The sequence below is a fragment of the Manacus vitellinus genome, unplaced genomic scaffold (genome assembly GCF_001715985.3).
Source record: "Manacus vitellinus isolate BGI_N305 unplaced genomic scaffold, ASM171598v3 scaffold_15_pilon, whole genome shotgun sequence".
NCBI classification, from domain to species: Eukaryota; Metazoa; Chordata; class Aves; order Passeriformes; family Pipridae; genus Manacus; species Manacus vitellinus.
Window position 1 is genome coordinate 17,707,913 of NW_021939122.1, and position 27,857 is coordinate 17,735,769.

Consider the following 27,857-nt stretch of genomic DNA (forward strand, 5'->3'; position numbering starts at 1 on the left):
TGCAGACTATAGTGAGCTATCTGTTTTAAAAGGGAAATACATGATGGACTAGGTATTTGATTGAGAATTAAAGTTGGCTGACATTAAGAATACATTTAATATGATGAAGAACCATATAAAGTAAATACCAAGGGCTATGAATAGTTCAATTTGGTTTATCTGATGTGATCCAATTTTCTGATTCTGGTTTATTCTAGCACTTTGTATTTTTGTGGGTATTCTTATAAGAGGATACTCACGTGAAACGTAGAAACAACTGTGGCTTAGGGGAACACTGAAAATGCCTTTAGCAGCATTAATTTGCAAAATTCTTTCTGAGGATAAGAACTATAATCTGTCCATAGAAAATTAAATTTTCTGTAAAGGTGTGTAGTACATTTTAATAAAGCTATATTTTTGTAAGTCATTAAATTGGTTTTTAGTAACCTCATACTCATTTTCAATTGAACAATTATTAAACTATAAAACAAAATTGCATGATTCCTAATACTGCAGTCTAGAGTTTTACAGTTTGCTATAAAGCGCTGTATTATTATAATACACTTAAGATGCTCAGACTAGTAAATTATTTTTTTTTTAATGAACCATAAAATATTTTATCATTGATGAAATAATTCTAAAGTATTATGCTCTCCAGCAGTATACATGCACAATATTTTGGTCTAATGAAAAGAATTCTAATCAAAAAACCGCAATTTAAACTGTAGTTTTAATATGTAAAATAAACCATTTCACTGTTTTTCAGTAAGAGAAGTTTATTACACCCAACTTCCAACATAAAAAATGTTTCATCCAAGTATCAATCACTACATATGAAGTCCACTCTTACAGAGAGCTCTACATGCCAAAGAGACTTTGGTTAAGCAGTGCACGTCTGTGTAGCTCTGGTGATAACAACGGAGATACGATGACTTACACTGTTGTAAAGTTTTAGCCTGTATTTTACTCCACAAATCATGACTGATCTTGTAAGTGGGCCTGATGTTCAGTTTATAAGTTCAACCAAGTCTGGTAAATGAGAACAATTTTCTACTGACTACTGATGTCAGATGTCTCATAGCAACGCTGACACTAATATGATACATCTGAGCCTATAGGGTATGATACTTGGCTACATTCTCAAACTGTTCCTGTGATGATCAAAAGCGAAGAAAAAGACTCTCCATACTAAGAAATTTATCAGCTTTATGAATCACATCTTTAACTTCAGCAGGATTTCAACAAGCTTGAAAACAATCTATTGTGTGTGGTCCTGATGTTCATGGGCAAGGATGGTGAAAAACCCAAGCGCAGCCTTGCTTGGAGTGGGAGCATCTACATGATCATACCAGTAATACATATGTATGTAGGTATACATATCTTCACTGCAAACCAGCCTTTTGGCACTGAGATCCACTGTTTCCACAGTAATACAGGTGGACTGCAGCTAAATTTCTGCCTAAGAATACCAAGATTTCCATAACATGTCTCTCACTCATGGTCCCCTCACCTTCTCTGGATCTGCTGGACAGGTGCAAGAGTCATGCAGTAAATGAACACACTTTCAGGGAATTGTATACATCCACACTTTTTGAGGACCCACTCCAGCATGGTGTTGAAGAAAACAAGGATTAACTTCACTGAAATCAGTGTCAATGAAATCAATGGACAAAGCAGTAGCTGTTGTGGAAAAACGGAATTTCATTTAGTGCTCCCCAAATTAGAAGTGTAAGATTAAAGAAGAAACTCCAAATTATCCCTGGCTGTCAGGTTCTAATCTGAACATACAAACACTCAAGATTTCTTTAGGTACAGGAGAATTGCCACTAAAGCAAATTAAAGGCACTGCTTTTTCAGAAGAAAAGTTGTCAATAGGTGTTCTCTAAATCACTTGTACCAGCTGGCTGACCCCATTATGTCAGCTAATCCTGAAAATACAGGAGGTAAATTTAAAGCTTTTCATATGAATTGTTTAGTCGATTTTCGGTTTTTGTTTGTTTTGGCATAGCATTGGAAGTTTTATATTGCTGTCCATCTTTTACCCCAGTCTATAACTTTCTGTGTAGTTGTAATGCCCAGAGGAAGAGGTCCAAGCATGACTTTTCCAACTGACAGAGCAGGCAGGGTATTTGAAAGCATAGTGCTTGTTTATCACAGAAAAGAAAAAGAAAGATCACAGGCTGTGTGAAGGGACGGAGGAAAGACGGTGCCAGGTATATGGGTGACTTAATACTGTAGCTCAGGGGATAAAACAAGTCTCCTTTGTCTCTACTCCAGTGCAGCATCTCAGCAGTTGTACTATTCCCTCATCAACAGCACACCTACATCTGCCTGTGTTTCCTGCTTATGTTCACCCACCACCCAATTACCAGCTCATGAAGATCCATACCTGCTGTGCCTTGATCCTCAAAATGCTACGCTGAAGCTTTAACCCTCTCCAAACACCTACATAATGCTTTATAATAATAATATTTAGCACATGAGAAGGTACATTAAATAATTACAGACGGTACTTAAACCACCAGATTAGCAGATCCTCGCACAGTGCTGAAGATCTGCAACACAGATCTACAAGGGAAAAGCACAGTCATTTTCAGTCTGAGTCATATTTAAGTCCTGCTCTCCTCAGTGGACTGTGAACTCCCTCTCCTGATTTTGTCTTAAGACTCTCCATTATAGATATTTTTTTTTAAATCCCAAGTATTATGTGAATTTGTGGGAAAATAGCTTGCCATATGACCCACATCTGTTATAAACACCCACTAATCTTACATGCAAATAGAAAGAATTGACACATTTAAATATCTAGATTTCTCTTTTCCTTTGTTCCCACAAAATGTTTGAGGTTTTCAATTTATGTCTAATAGGTTTTAAATTTTGTTGCTGAGAGTAAACAAAATTTACACACTGGACTTGATTGAAAGTGCTGGCTTTCAGTCCAAAGGGCCATGTATGTCAATTACATGTGCCCATTGCTGTGGTCTTCAAAAGCACAAACCCCTTAAATTCTCTTTGAATGCTGAACTAACGTTAACTAGAGCAAAGCTTTTATAATAGATGTGGGAAAACAAAGTACAGAGCAAGCTAGAGAGTTGATAGATTTCGATGCATAAACTTACTTAAATGTCCTTAACCATCTTGACTTCTATCATTTCTGTCTTCTGCAAAATGTCCTCTGAAATATTATAGAAAACCCAGTATGGAAGTCTTATTTTTTTATTTATCCCTGCAATGACCCAGGAATAAAGGGTCCAATCTAGTCTAATCTATCACTTGAGGTTTATTTCATTATCATCATTCAGGTCTATGTATCTCTCCTAAATGCAGAAGCAGCCTTTTTCTTGAAGAATACATGGTGTGAGTACACATCCAACCTCATTCTTTCGTCCCTTTCAAATAATCCAACATGATGGTTCAGGCGGTGGGGGTAGAACAAGAGACTGAAAGACCATAACCATTCTTTGACTGGCATACTGAATGCAAGTTATGACTAAAAATGAGGGATTAACATATATGTCAGTTAAACAGCAAACATCAGAGTGAAGCTATCGGAAAAAATATACTGTTGGCACTTACTTAATAAAATATGCCTGTATAAGGAGCACACTGTTGGCATTCATCTATACATCATTTTTCTGTAGAGCTGAGGATCCTTTTCAAGATGTCAAGCATCTCAAATATACTTTACTTGAGCATTTTATATAAAACTAACTACTATTTACTCTCTGGGTTTAGCAAACTTTGTTAAAAGTCAGGTTTATAAGAGAGTTAATAGGATGCTTGACAAAATTAAGCATCTTCCTGGCAAAGATGGAGTGTTGATTTAATTTAGGGATAGAAGAAAGAGCATATTACACAATGCAATGTAAACATAAAGTAAGCATATAGCAGAAACAAACATTTTGCTGTATCAATTTGAAATAAGAAAATACTCCATAATAGGAGAATTGCAAATTCTCATAGCAATGGTAAGTTGAAATTATGAACAACTTCTAAACAGCATCACTGAAACAAACATAATTTAAAAGTCCAGATCTTCAAAAGGTATTTGAAATAAATATTGAGTACAGGTAAACAAAGAGAATCTCATATTTTCTTTAAGCATTCACAACCCTTCCAATTCCCAGGTTTGCATTTGCAGAACACGGCACAGCGACAGAATGATCAGTTCACCCTTGCTTTTCATACAACCATTTTGAACAAGTCAGAAAGAAATGTATCAAAAATTGCTCAGTCAGTGACGCTTCTGGCGAACTGGGTTAGTGCCCTGTATTTGAAAACCCTGGGAGATTAGAATCTGTTCATTTCTATGGCATATTTTCTAATCAATCACTTCCTGCTCTTTCTTCCCTCACTGTATTTATTTCAATGGCAATTTATACTAATCAATCACTTCCTGCTCTTTCTTCCTTCACTAAATCGACTAAATAGAATATGCAGCCTTGTAGCATCTCAATGATCATCTCCTTATCCCCTCTTGGCCATTGTCTTTTTGTGTTGAGACTAATGCTTTTAATTTGTCTTTCCACAATGTTCAGGCCATACTGCCTTTTCGAAACCTTTCAGCTAAACTGCTAATTGCATAAAAAAACCCTTCACATTGCTTTTGGTCACACTAGTTCATGTTTTGAAAATACTACAAAGCATATTTTTCATGGGAGGAGAGCCTTGGAATGAATACCCTTCTCTAAATGTCATATGAATGCCTCACTTCTTTTGTAAAATTTGCATTAAGGTTTAAGTCTCACATTCAAAGTGGCACCATACTGTCCCAAAAAACACAGGTTTCTTTTTAAAAAATTGTGGGCTTGTTTTGGCTCTATTCGTAAGTTGGTTTTTTGAAAAATACATTAAAATATTAAGAGCTTTGTTCTTTGTGTTTTAGTTCTGACAGAAGGAAATAGTAAGCAGAAGAATGTTGTACTTCACAGGAATAAAACTGCTTGATTCACGTAACTTCCGTGACCTTTTAGTGCAGACTTATCTACAGTTTCTACAAAACAGCAGAGATCGTTTATTTGAAGGAAGCTGTTTTCCCTACAGACCTTTACTTTTCGTGTCAAGTACATCAGGGGTACACTTGAAGTCACAGCACAGCTTTAAACCAGCACTGATAAACTCATGTGGGATGTGACTTCAAAACACCAGAGTAACAGGAGGAAGGACAAGGAAGAATTTAATTCATTTTCAAAACAAAGGAACATCTATTTAGGCTTTAGGAACATTTGCAAATTGAAGTGAATCCAATGGGATTCGAGATGACTTGCCATTTCTTCAGTTCTTTATTTATTATGTGTATTTTGGTAGCATCTGGAGGCCTTGCTCTATAGGGGGCTGTACAAATACTGAAAGAAAATGTGATCTCTCCCATAAAACAACTTTTTAATATAACATGAATTGAGTCAATAATATCCCATCAAGGTCTTGTTCTAAATGCAAGACATTACAAGTTTCTGGTTTAAAAGGTTACATTTCTTTCAGTATATCCTATTTGGTCAAATAATTATCACAAATATCAATATATACCTATTACTGTCTCTCTCAACAATAACGTACAAGGCTTAAATCATAATGAACATACAGATATGAAAAACAGAAGGACCTAAATGCAGCACCATCTACCATTAACCCCTTTACTTTGTGACCATGAAATTTCTCTGATGTTGATTCATATACAGTTTTCAATATGAAATAAATGCAGGAACTGAAAAAGGATGAACATGAGAGATGGTGCTGGAAAAATTAAGAAGCAAAACACACTTCCAAAGAATAAAACCTTTTTGTTTCAATGCACATGGAAACTTTGATACAGTTTAATATGAAGAACACAAAATCAATTTTTTATAGAAAAGTGAAAAGTCAACGTTACAAGAGTAGAAAAGTTTAGGAATTCAGAAAATTTATCTTAATATCAGATGAGACCTTAAAACTTGGACACTTACATTTGTGTCACATAGCAATTTTCCTTCTGTAAAGACAAAAATAAACAGGACAAGCTGATCTATCCCTGACCTACTTTTGCATTAAAACCACTAGAAATTTTTATAGCCCCAGATTCTAATCTGACCTAAGGATGTTTTTAGCTTACAATTCCTGCTGTCTCTTTCCTGCCTTGATTTTGCTGTTGTCTCCTGCCCAAGTTCTTCAGACTTTCTAAGAGTTGCATATACTGTCTTCAGCAAGTGATGAAGCTCTTTAAATCCAGAAGCAATGATGCACCATGAACAGGCTACTTTAGGTGTCAAAGAAAATCACTACAGTCACTGGGCAAAATCACATCATGACCTCAATCCCACTTCAGGAGAGTGCCTGATCCAAAACTGTTTCTATCTTTGTCCAGCTTCTTCACCACATATTCTCTAATATCCAGATCTACTCAGCCAAAAAGCCTCTTGAGTTTATTGCCAATAACATAAGAAAGAAGGTAACAGGACATGCAAGCTCATAATAAGGGTTCCCTCTGAATTTGGATTACTCAGGTAATTAATTTATTCTGACATATTCTGGAAGGGTTTGGAGAGTACCGCATTCATATTCAAATCTGTGATAAGAAACAAAATACTACTCCTTTCTGAGTCAGGGAGGCAATAAAGTCCACTTTGAGATATGCGTGTTTCTGATATTGAATAAGAGTATCTGATATTTTAAAATATATACAGGTTGTAACTACAACATGGGAATAAACAAATATTGGAATTTAAGCAGGCATCCACTTAGGCAGTGGGAGACTATAGATATCTATGAAAAACTTTCATTTATGCACTGCAACAAGTACAAAACTCTCTTACCTGCAGGTTTGCACATGCTGGTGAATCATTGTGGGAGGGTATTTCATTGTTGGTGGTCTCTGAACCTGTGTTTTTAAGTCTGGAAGCTGTTGTAGTTGTGGCTGTAGTGGTCTGTACTGGTAAGATTGGCTGCCAGACATTCACATCAGTACCGTTGCCGAAGGCCTGAATTGCATTTTCTGTAAAAATAAATTACAGGCAATTTTCTATTTCTAAAAACAAAAGGCAAAAAGCAGAACTGAGTTGTTTTTTATTATTATTATAATTAGTACATTGAAAATGTGTTTTTAGAGAAACTCAATTTTTATGCTGAAAACTGTGCCTTAATTTTGAACCTATCTGAAACACAAACTCAGAGTCTGGGGTCGTAATTATCTGGTGCAGCCTCTTCTTTGTAATGTTTCCAGTAATTCTTGACAGGCACTCTAGGACTTACCATAATCATATTTGTTACCATCCAAAAGCCTCAAAAATTTACTCTGAGGATTTAAAATACAGTTTGAATGTCATGTCCTAATTCAGGCAGGTGATTTTAGCAAACTGAAAACAGAGAAAAGGCAAAATACTTATTTCTACATCTTCTTGTAGTAAAACTAATATGCCTATAACTACAAAATAGTTTAACTAAGGCAATCTTTTCCTTACAGTTTTCAATCAAAATCTGCATAATTAGGTGAAGGAAACATGCTTAAACTAAAACTTTAGAATATAAAAGTTAAAAAGCTTATCACAGTTTCACGGGATTAAAGAGTGTGTTTATAGCAAGAGTAAATTGGTTGGGGCTTTTATAAAACAAATAGAAAAACAGTTTTTAATCAGGTCTTTGGGGATTCAACATGGATTTGGGCATTTCTTATTCCAAATTCTTTGTACAAGAAACCAAACAATTTCACTGGGGACTAATATGTGGAAGTTATTAATACTTCTTCTCAGTAGTATTCCTTGGCTTATAAAATAATTTACATTTAATTTTCAACTGAAAAATATGTATTTTATTATGATATTAGTTCTCAGAACTCCAACATGCAAAGAGAAGAATTTGTAAAAGGCATCACAATCAGCTGGGTTAATGGAGACAAAGTGGGAAGAGTGAAATTATATGTTTCCTTAGTTTCCCCAGAATGAGGGCATATATAAACCAATATTTTCCTATTATTTCCTAAATTGACAGCAAGTCTTTGTTTCCACTATTACAAGAAAGGTCACAGAAACACGTGCAATCCTTCCAAGTTTTTAAGTAACAAGTGTTCTTTACAATTAGTTTTCTTCAATTATTTCATACACTCATACTCAATGATCCTTATGAGTCTTTTCCAACTTGAAACATTCTATGATTCTTTGACAGAATCACAGAATGATTTAGGTTTGAACCATCCTTTTTTTAAGCACTGAAAGGCCAAAATAAGGTCTTTCCAGAGCCTTCTTTCAAGCTAAACAACGCCAACTCATAGAAGAGGTATCCCACCCCCTCCTCAGATTTTCACAATATTTGAAATATATATACATATATATGAAATATCTATTTTTTACATATAACTTTAATACATATTACAAACATATTTCAAAAACCATAATGACTTCAAGGAGGTGCTTCAAATGTCTAACTGCTCTAGTAAAGGTCCTCCCAATAATTTTTTTTAACCAACTCACAGGCAGGTGTGAACAAATTCTTTGAACAGATGGGTAGATATACTGAATCCCATTCAGATCACTAGGAATTCTAGTAAACGCATTCTATCAATGAATGTCAGAGCATTCACTTTCAGAGTAGTGAAAAAAACTCTCAAGATGGATTTCCAGAATTTACGATTGGTCAAACCTTACCTTGAGAGGCAGAAATTAGGAACACTGCAGTATTGTCAATAAACTGGCATCTTCCAATAGAGGATAAAAGTAAAAGCAAGGCAATATACAGCCAAAATTTTAGAGAGGAATATATCTTATTTGGGTCCTATTAAACTGGAAATTGGGCTAATTTCACAGTTTTGATACAAACCCATATTCTGCAGGAAAATGCTGAGATAAAGAAACACTTTAATACAGATAAAGAGAAAACAACAAAATGCTTGTCTTCATGGGACTAATTACTAAAACAGACTGGAATTTTCACTTGTATTTTCACACCCATCTTTTGAAATCAAAACTTGCACTCTGGTTTCAACTTAACATCTTTTGCAAAAGGCATTTCAAGCCCAGAGTGTAGTTTCTGGAAAAGTGCATGGGGAGGACCAAGAAAGACCAGGATTTCAGGTGTGTATGTGGGACATGGGACACTCAGTTTCATATCCCAGCTCCTCATCAGACACAGTATGAATATGATCCTCAGTCTCCTGCTTTCTAATTTCCCTGGCCCGCAGGGTACAGTCCCAGCTCTTCCATTTTGCATAAGTAACTAAAAGGATTTTTATTTCAGTTAGCTTTTCCCCATCATCATAAATGTCCCAGATAACTAACTTTTCCCACTCTACATAAAAGAAAAACTTCGTATTAAACCAGAAATGTCTGTAATTGCTTCATGAGGAAGACATCTCTTGCAGCTAAAATGACTATAATTTGTCTCACAGTAACCTCTACTGTCTTTGATTTGTCTTCATTAATGCTTTTGTACCAATGGCAAAAGAAAGGACAAGGAATTGCTCTATGTTCTAAAAGGAACCTGTAACATTCTAGAAATTAATACATTCACAAATTAATACAATCTGAGGTATTACAATACATATAATGGCAACACACATTAGGCTTGAAGAAGGTCTGATGGTATATTGTTAAATTTTATCCCATCATAATTTAAACTCTTTTCTCTTTTTCTTTTGCTAAATGATCTTGAGTAATTGATTAACTCTTCCAAAGCTTAATAAATAGTGTATCACACATAGCAACTCATGTTTTTGTAGGCAAAGCTCCCCATGTCTTCACCACAATGCTGCCTCTTGAGAAGCTGCCAATGGAGATTTTCAGACTCTGCTACAACCCAGACTGAACCCTGCATTAGCTCAGGTCTGTAGGGCTGGACAGAACAGTCTGGATCACTGAGTTCATTTACCATTTTTGAAGAAAGTAATGCTGTATGTATGCTTCTTTGCATAAGCTGATGAAATACGACTTTTAAATCCACTTTTGCCCTCAAAACTCCTGCTGGAAGCCTATTTCATGACTTTAGTGTGATGGTTAAAATTTTTCCAATTTTGAGCCTAAATATGTATGGCCAATATCTCCCTTTTTGATCTTATGCCAACATTGTCCTCTAGGTGAAGTAATCCTTTTCCCTCCCTGGGCTTGCCCCTCTAATGCAATTTTTGCGGACAATCACGTATCCTTTCAACTTCTGTTCTGCTGGGCTAGGGAAACCAAGCTCTTTTGGCCTCCTCATTTATCTGAAATTAAAACTCTCATGCACACTCCACCTCATCCAATTATGCTGCTCCAGGCAGACAGGAAATTTGAAAAGAGAACCTGCCAAAATCGACTCTATTGAGCCATTCTGAAATTTATAATACTCCCTAATTTGGAAGTGAGTCTGACAGGAAAAAAAAAATCATTTATTTAACAAAATCTTTACAACAGTTACCATCCAGGCTTGTGTTAAAACCAGGCCTCTGAGATCAAATATCCCAAAAACCCCGAAGTTGGCAATAAATTGCAAGCACAATCCAATTTATACTTACCTACAGCAAATCCTTCATATCATAAACTACATGTCTTTTTAATATGAAGTTCTCAAATAGCACAGAAACCCCCCAGGTGTTGCAAGATTTTGGTAAAGACGCTTCCTGACTGTTAGGGTCCAAATATGATCTGTGATGTAAACATATTTCAATACCATACAACTTTGTTACTCGAATTTTTTTTTTTCCAAGAGCTTGTCATGTTTGCAATCTTGGCCATAAACCTCAGTATCAGGCATATTTGCTTGTTCTTTTAATTTTAACACCTATAACAGAACCATGCTTACAAAGTGCAAAGAGATGGCCTTGATGTATCGTAACACACTTAAACAGCAAAAAAACCCTAGAAAACATCCTAAAACACATTAAAGACATCTAATTTTGTACTCACTAAGGCATATGTTGTCCTGGAAGAAACTCAGGAACTTCTCGCATTCCTCTCTGTCATTACCACTGTTGCTGCAGTCGCACCACGGGGCAACACTGAGACTGTTTGAGTCTATGTAGTTTGGTGTCATCACGGTGCCTGTTAACAGAGTGAGGCACAGTACTGTGAGCAACCTTTGTACTGAAATACTCTTTCCATCCTAAGAAGACAGCAAACAGCACCTGGTAAGTCATGTATTCAGGGTTGGATTCACAACACAAACCCACAGCAGGGCTCTGACCTCCACACTTAACAGTTCTGGCTCCTTTTCACCCTGTGACACCCAGCCTTGTGCCATAGTTCACTCCCTTGGTTGCCTGAATTGCACTCTAAAAATCTGGTTTTTCTTTCTTGCCTGTTTTTTTTCCCCCATTTTAATTCTATCTGCAAAGAAACGGCTGAAACTAGGTATCCAGACCTGTGCTTCCTCATTGAGTCTGCAGCCAGCCTGAAAAAACATTTCTGAAATGCATGAGCAAGGAGAATGCTAGTCATGCTGAGGGGAGCCCTAATACGTCTTGGAGGAGTGTTAACCTCAGGGTGCTCATTAGGAACCTGCCAACAGAGTGGGTTATGGTGATGAACAGAGCAAAACCCAGCGTGCATGAAAAGGTAACAGAAGATTCTTTGCAGGCAATAAATTACTATTAATCTTGCTGTCTCTCTACTTCTTCAGTACAGTGATTATTTCCTAAACATTGTCAGCAACTTCCAGCCACAGGGTCACTTTAACTCTATTACAAGTTGTTGAGTAAATATTCTCACATTTATATGTCAACTCAAGGCTACCAAGAATGAAATGGAGCCAAAAAAGGCATTTTTTGTCCTAAAAGATGTACAGTGACTGTTCATCACTCATCTGGATCGGGAAACTCTTATATGATCAGCAATTGCTCAAGCCAGTGGTCTAGCTGAAGGCATCACCCAGCAGGTCAGATATTTCAAACCTCCCTAAGGATTGCAAAGTTTTAACCTTTATTTTATTTGTCTGATCAAAAAGGAAAAATTAAATAAAAAGGGGAAAGTATTCCAGAGCTGTACTGCTGCTTTTTCAGGGAACATATTCCTCACTTGATAATCTGCAGTTCTAGGACAGGTTATATATCATGAGGAAATGTGATCACATCTCCTCAAAACTGACATCAAAGTAGTCATTAATAAGATGGAATAGACAAAGGACAAATGTTAGAGACACAAAGTGTACACTAGCAATGAAAATTTGGTCCATAGGTCCCGGGTCCAATAGTCTGCAATAACACACAGGAAAGGGCTATCAAACATCAAGCTAAAAAAAGGAACATTAGAAATAACACGAATCACAGAATGATGCCAAACAGTCACCAATGCAGTGCTGAGAACTGAGCAAATCAACATGCAAACTGCTGCATATCTGATGTGGGAGACAAAGGAGAACAGGCATTAGGGCTGGCCTGAGAAAGGCAGTAATGTATGTGAAAACAAATGCAGTCCCATTGCCAAACACACAAAAAGCATCTTTCTTCTTGTTTTGGGATGTTCTTAAATTAGACTGCAGTCCTACACCTTTGTCTACTTCCAACTTTTAGAAGATAGCTGCATAGTAATAACTGATCAAATTCTACATGAGATTAGCACATGGGTAAATAGCACGGTTCGAAATTTATTAAATCAAGGTAGAGAATTTAGAAAAATAGGTAAATAGCATTTGCATCATTAATGAAAACTGGAGAGTGGATAAATAAGAAGAGGAATGATGTTAAATTAAAATAAAACATATTAAAATGTCTGTCCCTTATCCATTTGATGGTTCAGTACACTATTTCAGCCATGCAACATGATCTGAAAAGACGTGAGAGAAAATGAAAAGTGGATTTTGCAAATGGAAAGAAAACAGTAGGTTAAAAAAAATAATTCTAATTAGCCAATGCTTAGTGAAGGGTTAAAAAACCAGAAAGGTATGGAGGAAATTAAAAAGGTCACTGAGGTAAAACTTTCTTATCACAAAGAGGTAATAAGGTAATTAAAATGGGTCAAGACAGGGGTTAAAAGTGTAACAGATACCAAGGTACAATTAGGGTTGATGAATACAGGAAAGACAGGACAAGGAAAGTGTGTACACAGCACACAAATCGTACATCCAGCATAAACAGAGTGGCTGAAAGAGCAGCTAGTAGAAAATCAGTCTGTCATTTAAACCTGGGGGCAGATGTGAACCCAAGCGGATTATATGCTTGGTTTCCTGGGGTGGATTTCTTTTTTCCCTGCAATGTGTGTGCCTTGCCCTACCTCCCTCCCCTTCCCCGCTAGCTGGCATCTTGGAAATTCTGCTGAAGGACACTAACGGATCAGAGAAGCCATGGTGGCTGGCAGTAAAATAGGACATGCTTGGTTTTCTGAGCTCTATGTATCAAATAGTTCTGTGATGGTCTCAGAAGCAAACAGACAGATATTTTCATATTTTCCATATTTTAGACAGAAGCAGAACTGATCCAAACAGCCAAGAGGTTGTTCAAATTAGGGTCTATTAAGAATGAGGAAATGGATGGTGAGTCCAGGAGGAGGAGTAAGGGGTTGAAGTTCCTTTGGCCTAAAGCAACTCCAGCTTATTCACACAAACTCTCATGGAATTTCTGGGAATGACAGAGAAATTAGATGGATTTTACTAAAGACAAGGGAAAATGTGTCAGAAAGTGAATGCTAAAGCAGATCTTGAAGTCAGCAGTTAGAACAAACTTAATTGATGTGGGAGTGCAGACAGGTCCAGATGGCTTAGCTAGGCTGTAACCAAAGCAGTGACTCTCAAACATGGCTATCCACAGCCTCTTTTTACATTTAATACTTTTTTACAATTTTTGTTATTTTTTTAAAAACTATTAACTTATCCCTATACTACAAGGAGCCTAAAGCAACGAATTCAAGTTTTCAAAATTCCTGTAAAATATACATATCTTTAAAATTATGCACATAACACCTTGAAGCAAACCTTAAAGCACCCTCTACAGCAAGTTCTCCATTTAATTGATAAAGCACCTAATACAAAAACTGTCTGATACTATTTCCACCTAAGTTATTCATTTTAGGTGAGATTCCTCTAATTTCAGTGAAGTTAACTCTCATTTAAATCCCTGTATATGACAATGGACTCACATTCACTGTACCTTCCATAAAGACTCCTCAGTTTCCTGAACAAACTCTACAGAGGTGCAATTTTTGCTACATTTAATAAAATGGCTAAATGAAATAATATTTTAAGGAAAAATATTTTATCTTAATTAAAAGGAGACTGTGAAGCTCCAGTGAATGAATGGATCTGCAACAGCCTCTTGCCCACAGTCTATCCCTTCTTCCTGTGTATTATACACATTATGAAGACATTTGAAAGATTATTTCTCTCACTTCTATCTCAGGATCTTACAAATTTGATGGTATTGACATAATTTACTCCACTTTCATGTCAGATTGCTATCAGAAGCAAGAATTTACTGCTTCAGCAAAAGAAACATTTGTTTTGGTAATTTTCTTGGTTTAACAGAATCACTACTAAGAAGTAAAAACCCTTGGAACACTAGCCAGTTCCTGTTTTGCATGTCTCCAGGGACTAGCAGGAAGGAAGAAAATTGTATATTTTTTCCCTTTGAAAACTAGATCTCTTTTTGATTTCAACCCCTTAGGGATCCATTCCACATTTCTGATGTGTGACAGTGTTTTGCAGCATGGTCACCCACAGGAACACAAAAACACCTGACAACAGGAACTGGGTCATCTTTGGGGTTAAACTGAAAAATGAAACCAACAAAACTGCCAGCAAAATTCACTAGGTCCAGCAAGAACTTCTTGGCAGCTCTTACCCAGAAGTATCTATTAGTAACAGTTACTCCTTGCCAGCAGCCAGACTTCTTAATCTCATTGACTAGATCAGATTTCAAGGCTATTCAATTCTGTTTCAGAGTCAAATGACATTCTGTCATAACTGTTCATATGTTATACCCTTTGCATACTGTCCTAATCTCTTCAGTCATAGAAGCATATCCTTTGAAGCCATCACATCTTAGTTTACCCGTTGCCATGTGGACTTGCCTCACTTGTTAGCTGCTAGAGTAATAAGAATGATAACAATATTAATAACAATAAGCCATTGAATATAGCTTTCAGTCATTTCTCAGCAAACTCGACCTACTTTAGAAATATTTTGGCTTCAATATTATCTCCAGAGACACTTATTTAACAGCAGGATCAACTTCAGGGCCTCAGCTGGCACCTTCATGCCCAACAGAAGGGGATATTACTGCATCACAGCAGGTGCAGCCTGTAAGCTTAAAAACATCTTATCTGGTGGCCTTTAAAATTTTGTTTGTTCCAGAGTTTTGACATTCACTTATTATTTACTGCCCAACTACGGTATTTCTACAACATGTCTGGCTTCCTGACACAATCTCTCTCAAATACTGTGTGTGGCATATGGAATCTGGTTTCCATAAAGGCATCCTTGTGTTGACAGTCAGGAAGGTGGTAACAAATAAAAATAATTATGTGGGGGAGGGAAAAGGATTTCAGAAGATAAATTTAGTCTCAGTTCATCTCACTGACAGGCATCTCAGAAAACATTTAGAGTGGACAGAAGGATATCATGGAAAGAACAGCAGTTGGAAGTGAAACGAGGCTAAACTGATCTACTGTTTCATACCTCAAATGTCCTGCAAACTTTCCCTGAAGACCAGGAGGTATTTACCCAACCTTGTGATGCAAAATCAACCAAGCAGCAGTTTCACTTGTTCTTTTTAACTTCCTACTCCTCCGTCCTGTCCAAATTTAACCATCTTAATAAGTTCTACTTTTTAATCTTGAATTTATTTCAAATTCAAGCACCTTTCTCTCCTTATCTTCCACCCTTAATTTTCTTGCAATGTACAAATTTACCCCAGGAATCTCTGTAAGGTAAAAGAGGGTCAATAGGTGGAGAGTTTGGCCTAGCACCACACTGGAGAAGACGAGGCTCGGGAGAGAACTTTTCGCTCTCTACAACTCCCCGACAGGAGGTTGGAGCCAGGCAGGGGTCGGTCTCTTCTCCCAGGCAAGCAGCAGTAGGACAAAGGGTACAGTCTTAAGCTGTGCCAGGGAGGTTTAGGTTAGACATTAGAAAGAAGTTCTTTACAGAGAGAGTGATCAGACATTGGAACGGGCCACCCAGGGAGGTGGTGGAGTCACCATCCCTGCAGGTATGTAGGAAGAGATTGGATGTGGCACTTAGTGCCATGGTCTAGTAGACAAGGTGGTGCTGGGTTCAAAGGTTGGACTCGATGATCTCAGAGGTCTTTTCTAATCTGGTTGATCCTGTGTGTCTGTATAGTACTATATTCCAATTTTTATTTCATGTGGGCCTTCAAAATGTAGTTTTTTTCCCCCACCCCTCCCTGCCTCCTTACCAATAAGCCCCGAGTAAGCGAGCAGGCAGTCAGCATAGTTCTCCTTCAGACAGCTGCTAACAGACCGTGACTCAGGCTGGCAGTTTGTGAAGAAATCTGCAAGGCGAGATCTGCAACATGAAGAAAAATGCGTATCTTTAAAAATCAAGCCTGCAGGCGTTCTTACCTTTTACACTCTCTTTATTTTTGGACAAGGCTTAATATTCTTTAACTCAAATGCATATTGGACACATTTCAGCCGATGAGAGTCGCTTTCCAAAATGCATCTGTTTCCAGAGTCTATTTTTGTAGTCAGAACAAAAAAGTGTAAGAAAACAGTAAAAAGGGACAGAACAACAGGGCAATGCGTGCCCTTTACTAAAAGAAATGTTCTGCATTTTCATGCCAAGAAAAAAATACAAAGAGTGATTTTATCAGTCATTTTGCCTGGATCTGAACTCTAACTGGAGTCTGTTGTCCTAAAGATTCAGAACACAGTTTCTGCTGTCTTACTGATTACACAAAACTATATGTTTGTACTCACAGAGCCCTCTTACTGCAAGAGTGGAAGCAGGACCTGCTTTGGTACTGCCCTGAGTTTCCAGGGAATGGGCTTTCCCCTGCTCTGGACTGGCCTGCAGGACCAGCTGGCTGAACTGGGGTAGCAGGCAGAACCAGCTGGCATGGTCTCCACATCCCCCAGAGCCATGGTACTGAGAATCTATTTGTTCTTGTAAATGTGCTTTTATCCGAAGTCTAGAGTGCTGAGTCCAGGGCTGAGGAAAGGGAATGTGTGCTCTGCATCAAGTTCTGCTGCTGAATGGCCATATTATCCTCAGTTCCCTCAGTGGCCCCATGACTAAGAAGAGAGCACTGCTTACTGACAGGAGGTGCTTTAAGACTAGGAGTGAAGCTGTATTGTCATTAACTGATTATTTCTATGTTGGAAAACAAAATAAAAGGACCAGCAGCCATGATCTCTTCTGGTTATTTGTGCTTTAAAGGCCACATAATGCTCCCATTCAGGTCTGTAAAATTTGTGAGGCATTGAGATGAGGTGGGTCAAGGTCCCACAACCTTACAGTTGCTCTCCTGCCCTGCTCAGGCTTATAAACTTGGATCAGTGACTTTTGTTTATTTATAAAGTATCATTTAGACCTCTATCTCCATGAAAAAAAGATGGAATATCCCTACTTCGATCTTCACTTCTTTGAAATAGGTACAAAAATGTTCTTTTGTTAAAAAACCACAGTAATGTCTCAGGATCTGGTGCTTAATCTTTGCAAAGCTCTCTCCAAATCAGAATTGTATGAATTTTCATCACTGCTCTAGCATTATGCAGATTTGCAATATAAATGTTATTTTTTAGTTTTGCAACAAAACCACAGAAGTTAGCAGAAACAAGTGCTTTACTTTATTTGCTTACCTACTCCAGAGACTAATTATCTTTGTTTACTTTATTGTTTTACCTACCCCAGAATGGGATTGGATACACATCATTAATTGGCCTGAAAGTAATGATGGCAAACTTCAAAAGGTTCACAGGCTTAGTCTGAGAAAGCATCCTATAAATAGACTCTGTGCAACCTATACCTGAATGTATCTGAGCTGTTCTCATGGCCTTTATTTAGTTCCCTCTCTCACTAGCTGTACTGACACCAGCAAATCCATGGTTGCCTTCAAGCCACGAGCCAACTCTAAGCTTTTCATTCCCTCTCTTCCCTCATTTAACCACTTAACCTTGAGATGGAAATTTGTACCCAGTTGCCTTTAATAGCCTTAAAAAGTAAAGCTCTCTACCAATCCTTCAAGATGCCCCAGATGTATACCTAAATTCCTAAATTCACATAAAATCCCTACTTTGCTGGTTAATATATACTGTATCTACCAGGAGACAGGCTGAGAAGAAATGGGTCCCAAGGTATGGGAAGGGATAAACAGCAGCACTACAAAGAAAATCTGGGCAAGGAAACCCTATGTCACTGCACTGATTCCTCTCCCAGTCAATAATTAAGATAGTGGCTCAAATTCAGCCCTTGGATCAGTTGGGAACAAAGACAGTTGACAGTTGCCAAGGATTTCTCTAATTCTGCTACTACCTGTATGAAGTAAGGTTTAGGACAGAATAGAACCTCCTACATCTACCTAGTATGAAAAACCTCTGCAATGGGAGAAAGAGCAAGCCTACTGTATGTGCAGCATTTTTGCACTTCTAAAACAAAATAGCTCCTCACATTTAAATTTCATCATTTATGTGACCACAAATAAATCTTTCTGGAGATGCAATTATACAATCAGCATCTTGATAACCCTGAAAACACGCCTTGCAATCATTTCATCATTCTTAAATGTCCAGTTCTCCCTTAGGTTATTAGGTGCACTGGTACAGAGATCATTTAATACATTCCTCTTCTCTAAACGTTTCTAAGGACTGATAAATATGGAATAACAACAGTCATTTACTACCTGGTCTGCTTAAAGAACTTATTTGTTGTAAGCCCTAAAGGCAGCTAAAAATTGCTCTGCTGATCTCCTTTACATACAGCTTGATTTATGTGTGAATTTATGAAGACTTTTTGTGGTCATAAAAGGTAATGATCTGACAATGTTGCACATTTAAGTTTTCTTAAGTCAAATATAGTTCAGACAGCTCTGGTCCAAGCATTACTGGACATTATCATACACCTCTTCCCTAGTGAGTCATCCAAACTTCATACTATCAAAGCTCTCACTCTCTCCTGAGCTGTTAACTACAGCTGATATTTATGTGGATTCATTTCCACTGGAGATAAAGTTAAGACCAGAAAATAAAAACAGAGACAGATCTATACCTATCATAAAATAATTCCAACACTTTCAGTGAAGATCTACTGATTAACACTCACTGAAGATCTAGCCCCAAACATTTCCAGTAGACTGGCACTGATGAAAGTGTGCTCATCAGTTAACACCAAAACAGTGGTACTGCTATTTATCTAGAGAGAGAGACAAATTAGCTTAATGAGAACCATTAATCCTAAAGTATTGCACATGAATATTAAGAACTGTTTGAGTAAAAGAGACAATCCTTTTAGGGATGCTGAATAAGAGCAATCAGATAATAGCACTCCTATAAAAAAATCTGCATACTGTGTTAACTTAGTGCTCCTTCAGCAGGAAAGAACTTGCAGGTAGTAACTTGTGGTTAAGTGCCTAACCACAACTGAGCAGTTTTGTTATCTAGAGAACAAACAGAGCTTTCAACATGTACCATAAGGTGTGTACAATTTTACATGTGCAATGTACATAGATGTGTCTCACTACTGGATAGAAACAGGCAGTTTTATATTGTACAGAATGTGTAGCAGGACCACATTTAGAAGGAGCTATTTGTTTATTTTTCTGTCAAAAAATCCTCATTATGCACAGCAGCATTAATGGGTATTTTTCCCTTCCATAAAAAAAATCTTCCCTTTGTAGGGCAGAAACCCCACAAATTAAATTAGTCCTATCTTAGACCTGGAAAATCTCATCAAAGTAAACTGCAGATGTTCTGGAAAGCTTACTTTAAATATTTTGTATACTACTAGCTGAAAAAGTAAGAGTAATCCTATTGGCAAATTCAAAGAAAATCAAACAAACAGTCTTTCTGAAAAGAAGACAAAAAAATCCCAAACCTGCTATTCTCCAATGCTTTGTATTAGCACCAGTAAAATAATTTGTAACAGTTAAAAATACAATGGAAACAAAGTTAATTTGCTCTCCTTATGATAGTGGTTCTTCAAATACTCAGCAGGATAAATCAAAACTTTCAAATTTTGCTCCCAAATAAGCTTTGTTAATAGCAGTATTCTGTTTAATCTGCATATAATTGTTGAGGCAATTTTATATTAGCACAGCCTGTTGCATAGACAGTATTGATTAGGTTTTCACTATTTTTTGTTCTCAAGGTTTTGTAAAAGTTCTTTGACATCCTGAAGTTATCTTTGATATTTATCAGTTCTACCTCTTTAAAGCTGGTCAACTCAGCTTCAATACTGGTGCAATATTTAAAAGAGTGATATAGATGGTGAGGTTGCAGAAAAAATTTAAAACTGCATTTTTAGTTTGGATCTGGTATAAATCAGAAAGCAATGCTATGAACCAGAGTCCTCCCGAAGAAGTACCCGTATTGCTGGGCTGGTGGATGTGGATTTCCTTTCATTTTTTCTCTCTGTCTGTGCAGTTGGTACACAAGGGCTGAGCCTTCCCAGAGAGCAATCTTCTCTCTCAGCCTTGCCTTTGCATTGGTGATATGCAGACCAAGAAATCCAGATCTCCTGCTGACTGCACACATGTATGGAGTGATGTCCAAGTGAGTGGTTACAACTCCTTGCCCTGTTAGGAATGCAGGGACCGACACTGCTGTCCTCTGCACACACCTCAGGGATGTTAGGTGAAGTCTGGACATGCTCACTGCCACCTCTCTTTAAACTGCTGCTTGTGTTTAGGTACCTATTTATAGCAGTAACATAAAGAGGTAAATGCCAAAGCTGAGAGACTGGGGTGACTACATTAATTAGTCAAAGCTGCTCTGGCGTCTAGACACCGTTTGGCAGTGCAGTCACGTAAGGGAAGTGCTGCATCAATATTCAAACCAGAAAAGAAGTATAAATCTGACACTGAAAAAACCCAGACTAAGTCAATGAATGTGTGTCATAGTGATAAATGGCACCATTATAGAAAAAACAACAAGTCCAAATACTTGTTCTTCTTTTGTGGGGGTCAACTGCAGTACCCTACTCTGTAGCTACAAATAGCTCCTCTATAGCTGGGGTGGTGCTGCTTCTGCTGGGATGCAATAGTGGCAAGAGGGGTTGATATGTGGCCAAACTAATGGCTTCATTGTTGGAGGAGAATTTAATTTTCTCTTTCTTTCATAAACAGGGCAGTTAGAAAATGAGGCAAAGGCTACATAAGCAGCTCTATCAACCAGTAAGACGAAAAAAGCCTCAGAGCAGCTCCATAACGAAAGATGACCCTCCCAGTACTTATTAACGTAGCTTTGATCCTTTTTGTTTTCATTAAAAGACACTAGAGCTGGGTAATATTAATACATCTCACACCTCCTTAGTTATCTACACACATGATGAGAACCTGTGAGCAACTACAAATGTTGACATTTTTCTTTAAGAGGCCACTTTTACCTGTATTTATTAAATAGCAACTCCAGTAAATTTCTTTCAACAAAGAGGTTAGTTTCTCTTTTGTTGCTACCCCCCTTCTCAAACAATGAGTGTCCAGGCTCTGAGGGCACTGATGTTCCTGCCCACCCCTGGGGCTTCCCCCCAGCAGTCCAGGACTCCATTCAGCCCCACAAAGCCTCAGTTGCTGCCCCACCAGTGCTGTAGGACTCAGTCTCCAGCCCCCCCCAGCCTGGCCCTACACAGCCATGGGCCCCACTGAGCCAGGTCTGCCCATGGGTTGATGTCCCAGCCTATTCCCAGGGAGATGCCTGGGACTGCCCTGCTCCCTAGCTGGGGTGGTGGGATGAGCTCAGCCTGAAAGGTTCTGTCCTGCCTGTCCCTGGGGGTCCCCATGGGCCCCAGGGAGCCCCCAGCCCATGTTGCACCCTGACAACCAGCTCAGCATTTGCACCCTTTGGGAAGTGGGAAGGAGAGTAAAAGTAAAGATCTGATGCCAGATCATTTGCTACCCAAGACCTGAATACTGAATGCAGTTTCTCTCACATGAGCTGATCAAAATCTTTGGCAATACTGGCAGAAACCATTACAGGATTTTGGATCCCAAATACTGGCTACTAACTGGAAGAAGCTGGGTTTTTTATCTGGTTTTGCCTCTGATTTGTTATTTTAAATGACTGGCAGGCTAAACCCAAGCAAATATTTGACTCTGGATTCGATTTATCTCTAAAAACTGTTGTTCATCTGGAAGCAAAATATGGTCAATCCCCAGAGGCAGCCTGTTTGGATTGTGGAATAACTAGATACAGAAACAAACACCACAGACCACAGAAGATTCATTCAGATCCCTTCTAACATCACAAATGCTTGCTCAGAGCATCGAGCACAAACACAACAGCCCAACAAAGCTGGTTCCTCCAGATGAGCACCTGCACTCAACCCAAACTGGCCAGCTCCATGTTCCCCACCATGTTTGCCAGCACTTATGCTACTCGTGTTTTTTGTTCATCAGGGACCTTCTGGACATCTAGTACCCCAGAAAATGGAGAGCTAACTCTTATAAATTCAGTCATGCAAAAAGAAAAATATTTCCACCTATGCATATCTGTATTTTAAAAATTAAAAGTACAAACATTTTATTCTTTCTATTCTTCTATTAACAAATTGTTTTTTTGGACTAACAAGTGCTCTAAAAAAAAACAAAACCCACACCGATGTACTTTTATTGTATTTTGTGCAAAGCAAAATAAAGTTAAGTTCTACACCATTTTCTGTTAATATTATCCTTTCCCCTTGCTCTTATCATCTGCTGGAGACCAGTTAGATCCTTTTACACAGTATCTGCTACAGAAAATCAAAAAAACTTAACAAAACACTAATGTCATAGTTTATCAATGTTAATTAAATCCTCTAAGTGACTCAAGATCATGCATGAGAGCAATTTTAATTTAATATATTAAGTCTCCTTTGGGTTTAAGGGAAACCACTAGGCTCAAATGTGATCATACTTTTAAAACAAGTATGATTTCTTTGAAATAGAGTTATATAAATATTTTTATACTACTCACCTTTTGTGTAATAAAACCAATTTCAAAAAATATGGTGAAAATTCTGAGCACAAGGTAATGCAATGAAGAATTAATGCAGTGATTTTCAGATGCTGTGACACAAAACAGAATTTTATCTTTCTGTTTACAAAAAAAAAATTACCTCACATCATTTTTTAGAGGTCTGTTTGAGAGAACATCTGGAAAACATTCCACAGGAAATCAAACCTATATTAAATATGTTTTGCAGGGCTCTGTTTCCTCGCATCCACCTTAAGCATTCATAACATGTTTCTGTCTTCTCAGCTGTAAAGAAAACACTTCTCTCAGAGTCTTCTACAGAATGACAGGCTGAACTGTCAGGCTGTGGTTTTATCAGAGAATGCTGGGAAGATTTCTATTTAGTCTACTTGTCTCTGTACCAAAGCTCTCCAATAACATGAACAAATCCACTAGCTGCTTTCCAAATACCATGAATAAGTATACTTTCATTTTATTTCATTTTCTTTATGCTGTTTAATTTGAAGCTTCTAAAGCTAAATGTCTGTCATATTTAAAGATGTCCAAGCCTCAGTGTATCTTGATAGCACGTTACTCAGCAAAGAACTAGTGCATTACGGGCAGAATTGTTCTCACTTCATTAGCTGGGCTAAGAGAAGAGACTTTGAATTACAGACTGGTAACCAAAGAAAATCATTGTCACTCTTGAAAAGCAAGCCAAGGAAAATTAGTGCCACTGCAAGTCCTTGAGCATGCTACTGGATGCTTCAGTGTTTATTAACAACTGTATTGTCACTGCACACTGAAAGGATGTGGTTCCAAGTACCTGAGAAAGACATCCACGGCAATAACATTCTCTGTAACCACTTGAATAAACTATAATAAACTATTGTTGGTTCAAGCATGAAACTGTTGGGAGTTTGGAGACAGAAAATAATCTTAAAAGTCCGATAAAAGTTGTCTCTTTACCAGAAAAGTTTCTGTTGGTAGATGTACCAGATGTATCAGGTTTCCTAAGGTTATGTAGGGATGCTCTTTGCACAAGAAAATAACTCAGTGGTATGTGTAGTGGCATTCCTGAAGGAAACAACTCTATGTCCTCTTGTCAGAGAGGTGGCTGAAGGAAAGACAGGGTGCTCAGTGTGTCCTTGCACTCAATCAGGCAGGGTCTGTAGGTAGCCAGCATGGCTGAAACCCACGCTGAAATACTCTAAATACTGTTCTGACTTCAGGAGTAAGACAACAAACATAAAACCAGAACTACAGCAGATAAAAGCAGATTAGAATCTCTTTTATGTGAACCCATTTTTTTCCATGCACAAAACAACCCCATAAAACAGCAAGTTGAAAAGTTCTGGCAGTAGCAAACCAAGAGAGCATTGATCTTATTCAGCATGTTTTACTTGCTTTTAGAAGTAATATGGATATATAATGATAGTACAAAAAGCACTGATTTGTAGTATAAGATTGGAAAATAAACCATTTTTACCAGTTAAGGATGATGTGCTGTCTTCAGAGCTTTTTTTTTCCCCTCCACTGTCAAAAAAACATGAACACACATGAGGTAGAGGGAAAAACATGAGGTCAAGAGTTGATACATCTGTGATCTACCCAGATGTATATGTTGCTCTGTAATGCACTGTCCATTCTGAAGAATATTTTGCAATGCTGCATGATGGCCTGTTACTGACATGTGTCTACAGCATTTCATAGTCTGGAAAAGGGAGCATCATAACTGAGAGGACAACCATTGTGATTTATGCTTGAATTGGAACAAAAGAAAGTGAACTGAACAATCAAATGATACAGTTTGAATTTAACAGAGGTCTTAGACCTATGTGCTTTAAAGCACAAAAACTTGCCTTAATGGTTTATAGTGTGTGCTTGAACAAATATAATGTAAGCACAAACACGTGAACGTTAGGTCATCTATTAATAATCTTAGACAAGGGTGACAGTCAGCTCACACAGAAAATCTATATTTGACAGTAAACACACATCAGAAAACTGTTTCTGTGTCACTTGTTTTAAAGCCAGCAGATCATTAAAGCATAGAAAACAACCATCACCTCTGCTGAGAAGTCTTGGCAGATACTGGTACATTTACATCTGGCTTCCACCTAACACCAGCTACTCCAGTAACACAGTAGTGCTTATAAAATAATGAAAGCAATGCAATCTCTACTCAGTAAACATAAAAATGCTAGAATCTGAAAATATGCATGTGGCTGTCACTTGCTCTGTTGAGAAACAAAGTTTTATTTTTAGCTCCGGTGCTTACATTTTCTCCCAGCTATTTTAATAGATGAACTGCCACCAGAAATATTCTCTCACTGGGCTCTGATGTAGAATGATATAAATAACCTTTACAAAGTCCAGCATAATGGAATGGTAAAATCAGTTGACATTCTCTTAATTAGCACTGCCTGAAGATTTACCTACACAGAACAGGAACAGCCAAATCCATCCCTGGAATAAATCCACTGAAGTCACTGATGTCAGAGGAAGTACGCTGGGAATGGACTTGATAGAATAGCTCTGTTATTCACATTAAACATAGAGTAGCTTCTTGCCTGTAGCATATACATGGCTTGAGGTAAATGAAAAAAAGCTTTTGATTTATTAAAGAAAATGCTTTTGTGTAATATTTACACCCTTTCTTTGCCCCAGAAACAGCAAGTTAGCCAAATGTGACCAAGTGTACATCACAAGGGATCACAAACCTTCCCTTCACCAGATCTAACAGATCAGTGGGTGGAAACTACTCAAACAAACCAGTGGATACTAAACTCCTCTTTACAGAAATCTCTCAACTACCAATTCAACAAATCAGCAGTAGCAGTACTCTTAGTGGAACCCCATTCAGCAAAGCAATTAAGTGCTTGCTTAACTGTAAGAACATGAGTAGCTCCAAATTTAGATCTCCATTAAAGTTTAGTGCCAAATTTAACTGTCCTGGATTTCAGTATTTTTGACTAAACATGTGTGAAACTGCTTAATTAACATATGTAGTTTAATCTTTCCCCCCTGAAAAATTAACAAAACAAAATGGGTCACATTTGCTATAATCCGTTTCCTGGCTCGTGTTACTTATCTGTAGTCTTCTTATTTCTTAAACTATACAGGCAGGTTTTCTTTCTCACTAACAAAATAAGGTTTTTCAGACAAAATGATACACAGAGAGACCTTAACACTCAGGGAAGACTGTACCACTCTCTACAACTACCCGAAAGGAGGCTGTAGTGAGGTGGGGGTTGATCTCTTCTCCCAAGTAACAAGTAATGAGACAAGATGAAATGGCCCAATGCCAGGGAAGATTTAGATTGGATATTAGGAAAAATTTCTTCATGGAAAGGGTTGTCAAGCATTGGAACAGCCTGCTCAGGAAGTGGTGGAGTCACCAGCCCTGGAGGTATTTAACAGGCCTGTAGATGTGGCACTCAGGGACACAGTTTAGTGGTGGGTTTGGCAGTGTTAGGTTAATGGCTGGACTTGATCTAAAGGGTTTTTTTTCCAACCTAAATGGCTCCATGATTCTATGAAGGACCACATTTGGATAATACAAATCCCCTCTGGTTCTCGGAGCAAAAGTTTAGTGGTGACAAGTACTTCAGCCCACTGCATTGTTCTGACTAAAAAGAGACTGACATGGAAGCAGGGTATCTAAATACAGCCTAAAAACCCTGAATCGCTGGTATTTATTTTATGATTGCTGTATGTTTACACATGCATACTTTATTCCCACTTGCACGTTTTCAACCCTGTAGACAGGTAATAATGAATATTCAGCACTTGTTTTTAACCTTAAAAGTAACCAGAAAGGACTAGCAGGACCTCAGCCATGTCAGGGACACTGCTGAAGCCACACCACATAAGACAGAATCAAACATTTGTCTGACTCAAACAGCTCTGAAAATGCTGACGCATAACTCGTGTTTTACAGATAATGAGCACAAAAGAACTGCACTCCCTTTTCGTGGAGACCAGCTTTCAGGAATCAGCAGAGGTCCTGGACGACTGAAGGGATGCTGCCTGGAGAGTTTCAAGTTTGCCTGACAAGGGACCCCAGCGTAAAGAAACTGTCTACTTACTGCTTCTTGGAGCATAAACCCCCTGTGAGTGAGGCTCTCTTCATTGTTACAGCACAAAGCAAAGTGAAAGTTGGGTGCAGGAATAAGGCTGAGCCATTCTTCTAATTACAATATCCTTGCATCTTTCCTTCTTTCAGGGAAATGTCAATCACCCAACAAGCTTTTAATCTTCAAGACCCTCTTAAGCAGAACAGAGAGAGTATAAATGAGGGCTAGCCAAGCAGATCTTGGCACTGCAAAATGAGACCCATCTACACTTCAAGAGGGACAAAGCAGGCTTGTTTTACTGGATGTTTGGATTTTTTGATTCCAAAGGGATCTATGGACATATTATAAGGAGGAACTGCTTGATTACTTTTGAGTTTTATTCAGATGGAAGAAATTTTAAATTATCTTTGTTTACAAGTGGGAGGGAAGAGCAATATTCTGTCCATTTACTCTGCTAAAAGAAGACATTGATGTAATGAATCATATAAGGGACTAAAAGGGGAAAAAAATTATATTATATTGCAGCATTTCCTATCTTTACTTTGCCTTTCTTGAAAGGTTTTTGCTTATTTTGCAGAGACTGCATTAATATTTTTTCCCAAGCTAGCAATTCCCCGTACACATACTCCACTACACCATCATGTTTCCTCTGCAGAGCACACCAGCTTATTGCCCATCATTTTTGAATTTGAACTGTCATCATTCCACAAATGTGGAGATTAGTTCATTAAAATTAATGAATACCTGGGGTTTTTTCACTTAAATAAATATGATACCTCTAGCAATAAAAACATATATGCATGTATTTACATGCTTGTATATACCTATA

General features: G+C 37.8%; 1 protein-coding gene across 1 annotated transcript in view; it reads right to left on the bottom strand.

Annotated features, from left to right (window-relative positions):
* The window catches only part of GFRA1 (GDNF family receptor alpha 1), a 137,769-nt gene that overhangs the window by 19,865 nt on the left and 90,047 nt on the right, over positions 1-27,857 (bottom strand). The window contains exons 5-7 of the mRNA XM_008926356.2: positions 16,262-16,371; positions 10,824-10,958; positions 6,768-6,946 (exon numbers count right to left, since the gene is read on the bottom strand). Coding sequence (XP_008924604.2) covers positions 6,768-6,946; positions 10,824-10,958; positions 16,262-16,371 — 424 coding nt within the window. The remainder of the gene's footprint in view (positions 1-6,767; positions 6,947-10,823; positions 10,959-16,261; positions 16,372-27,857) is intronic.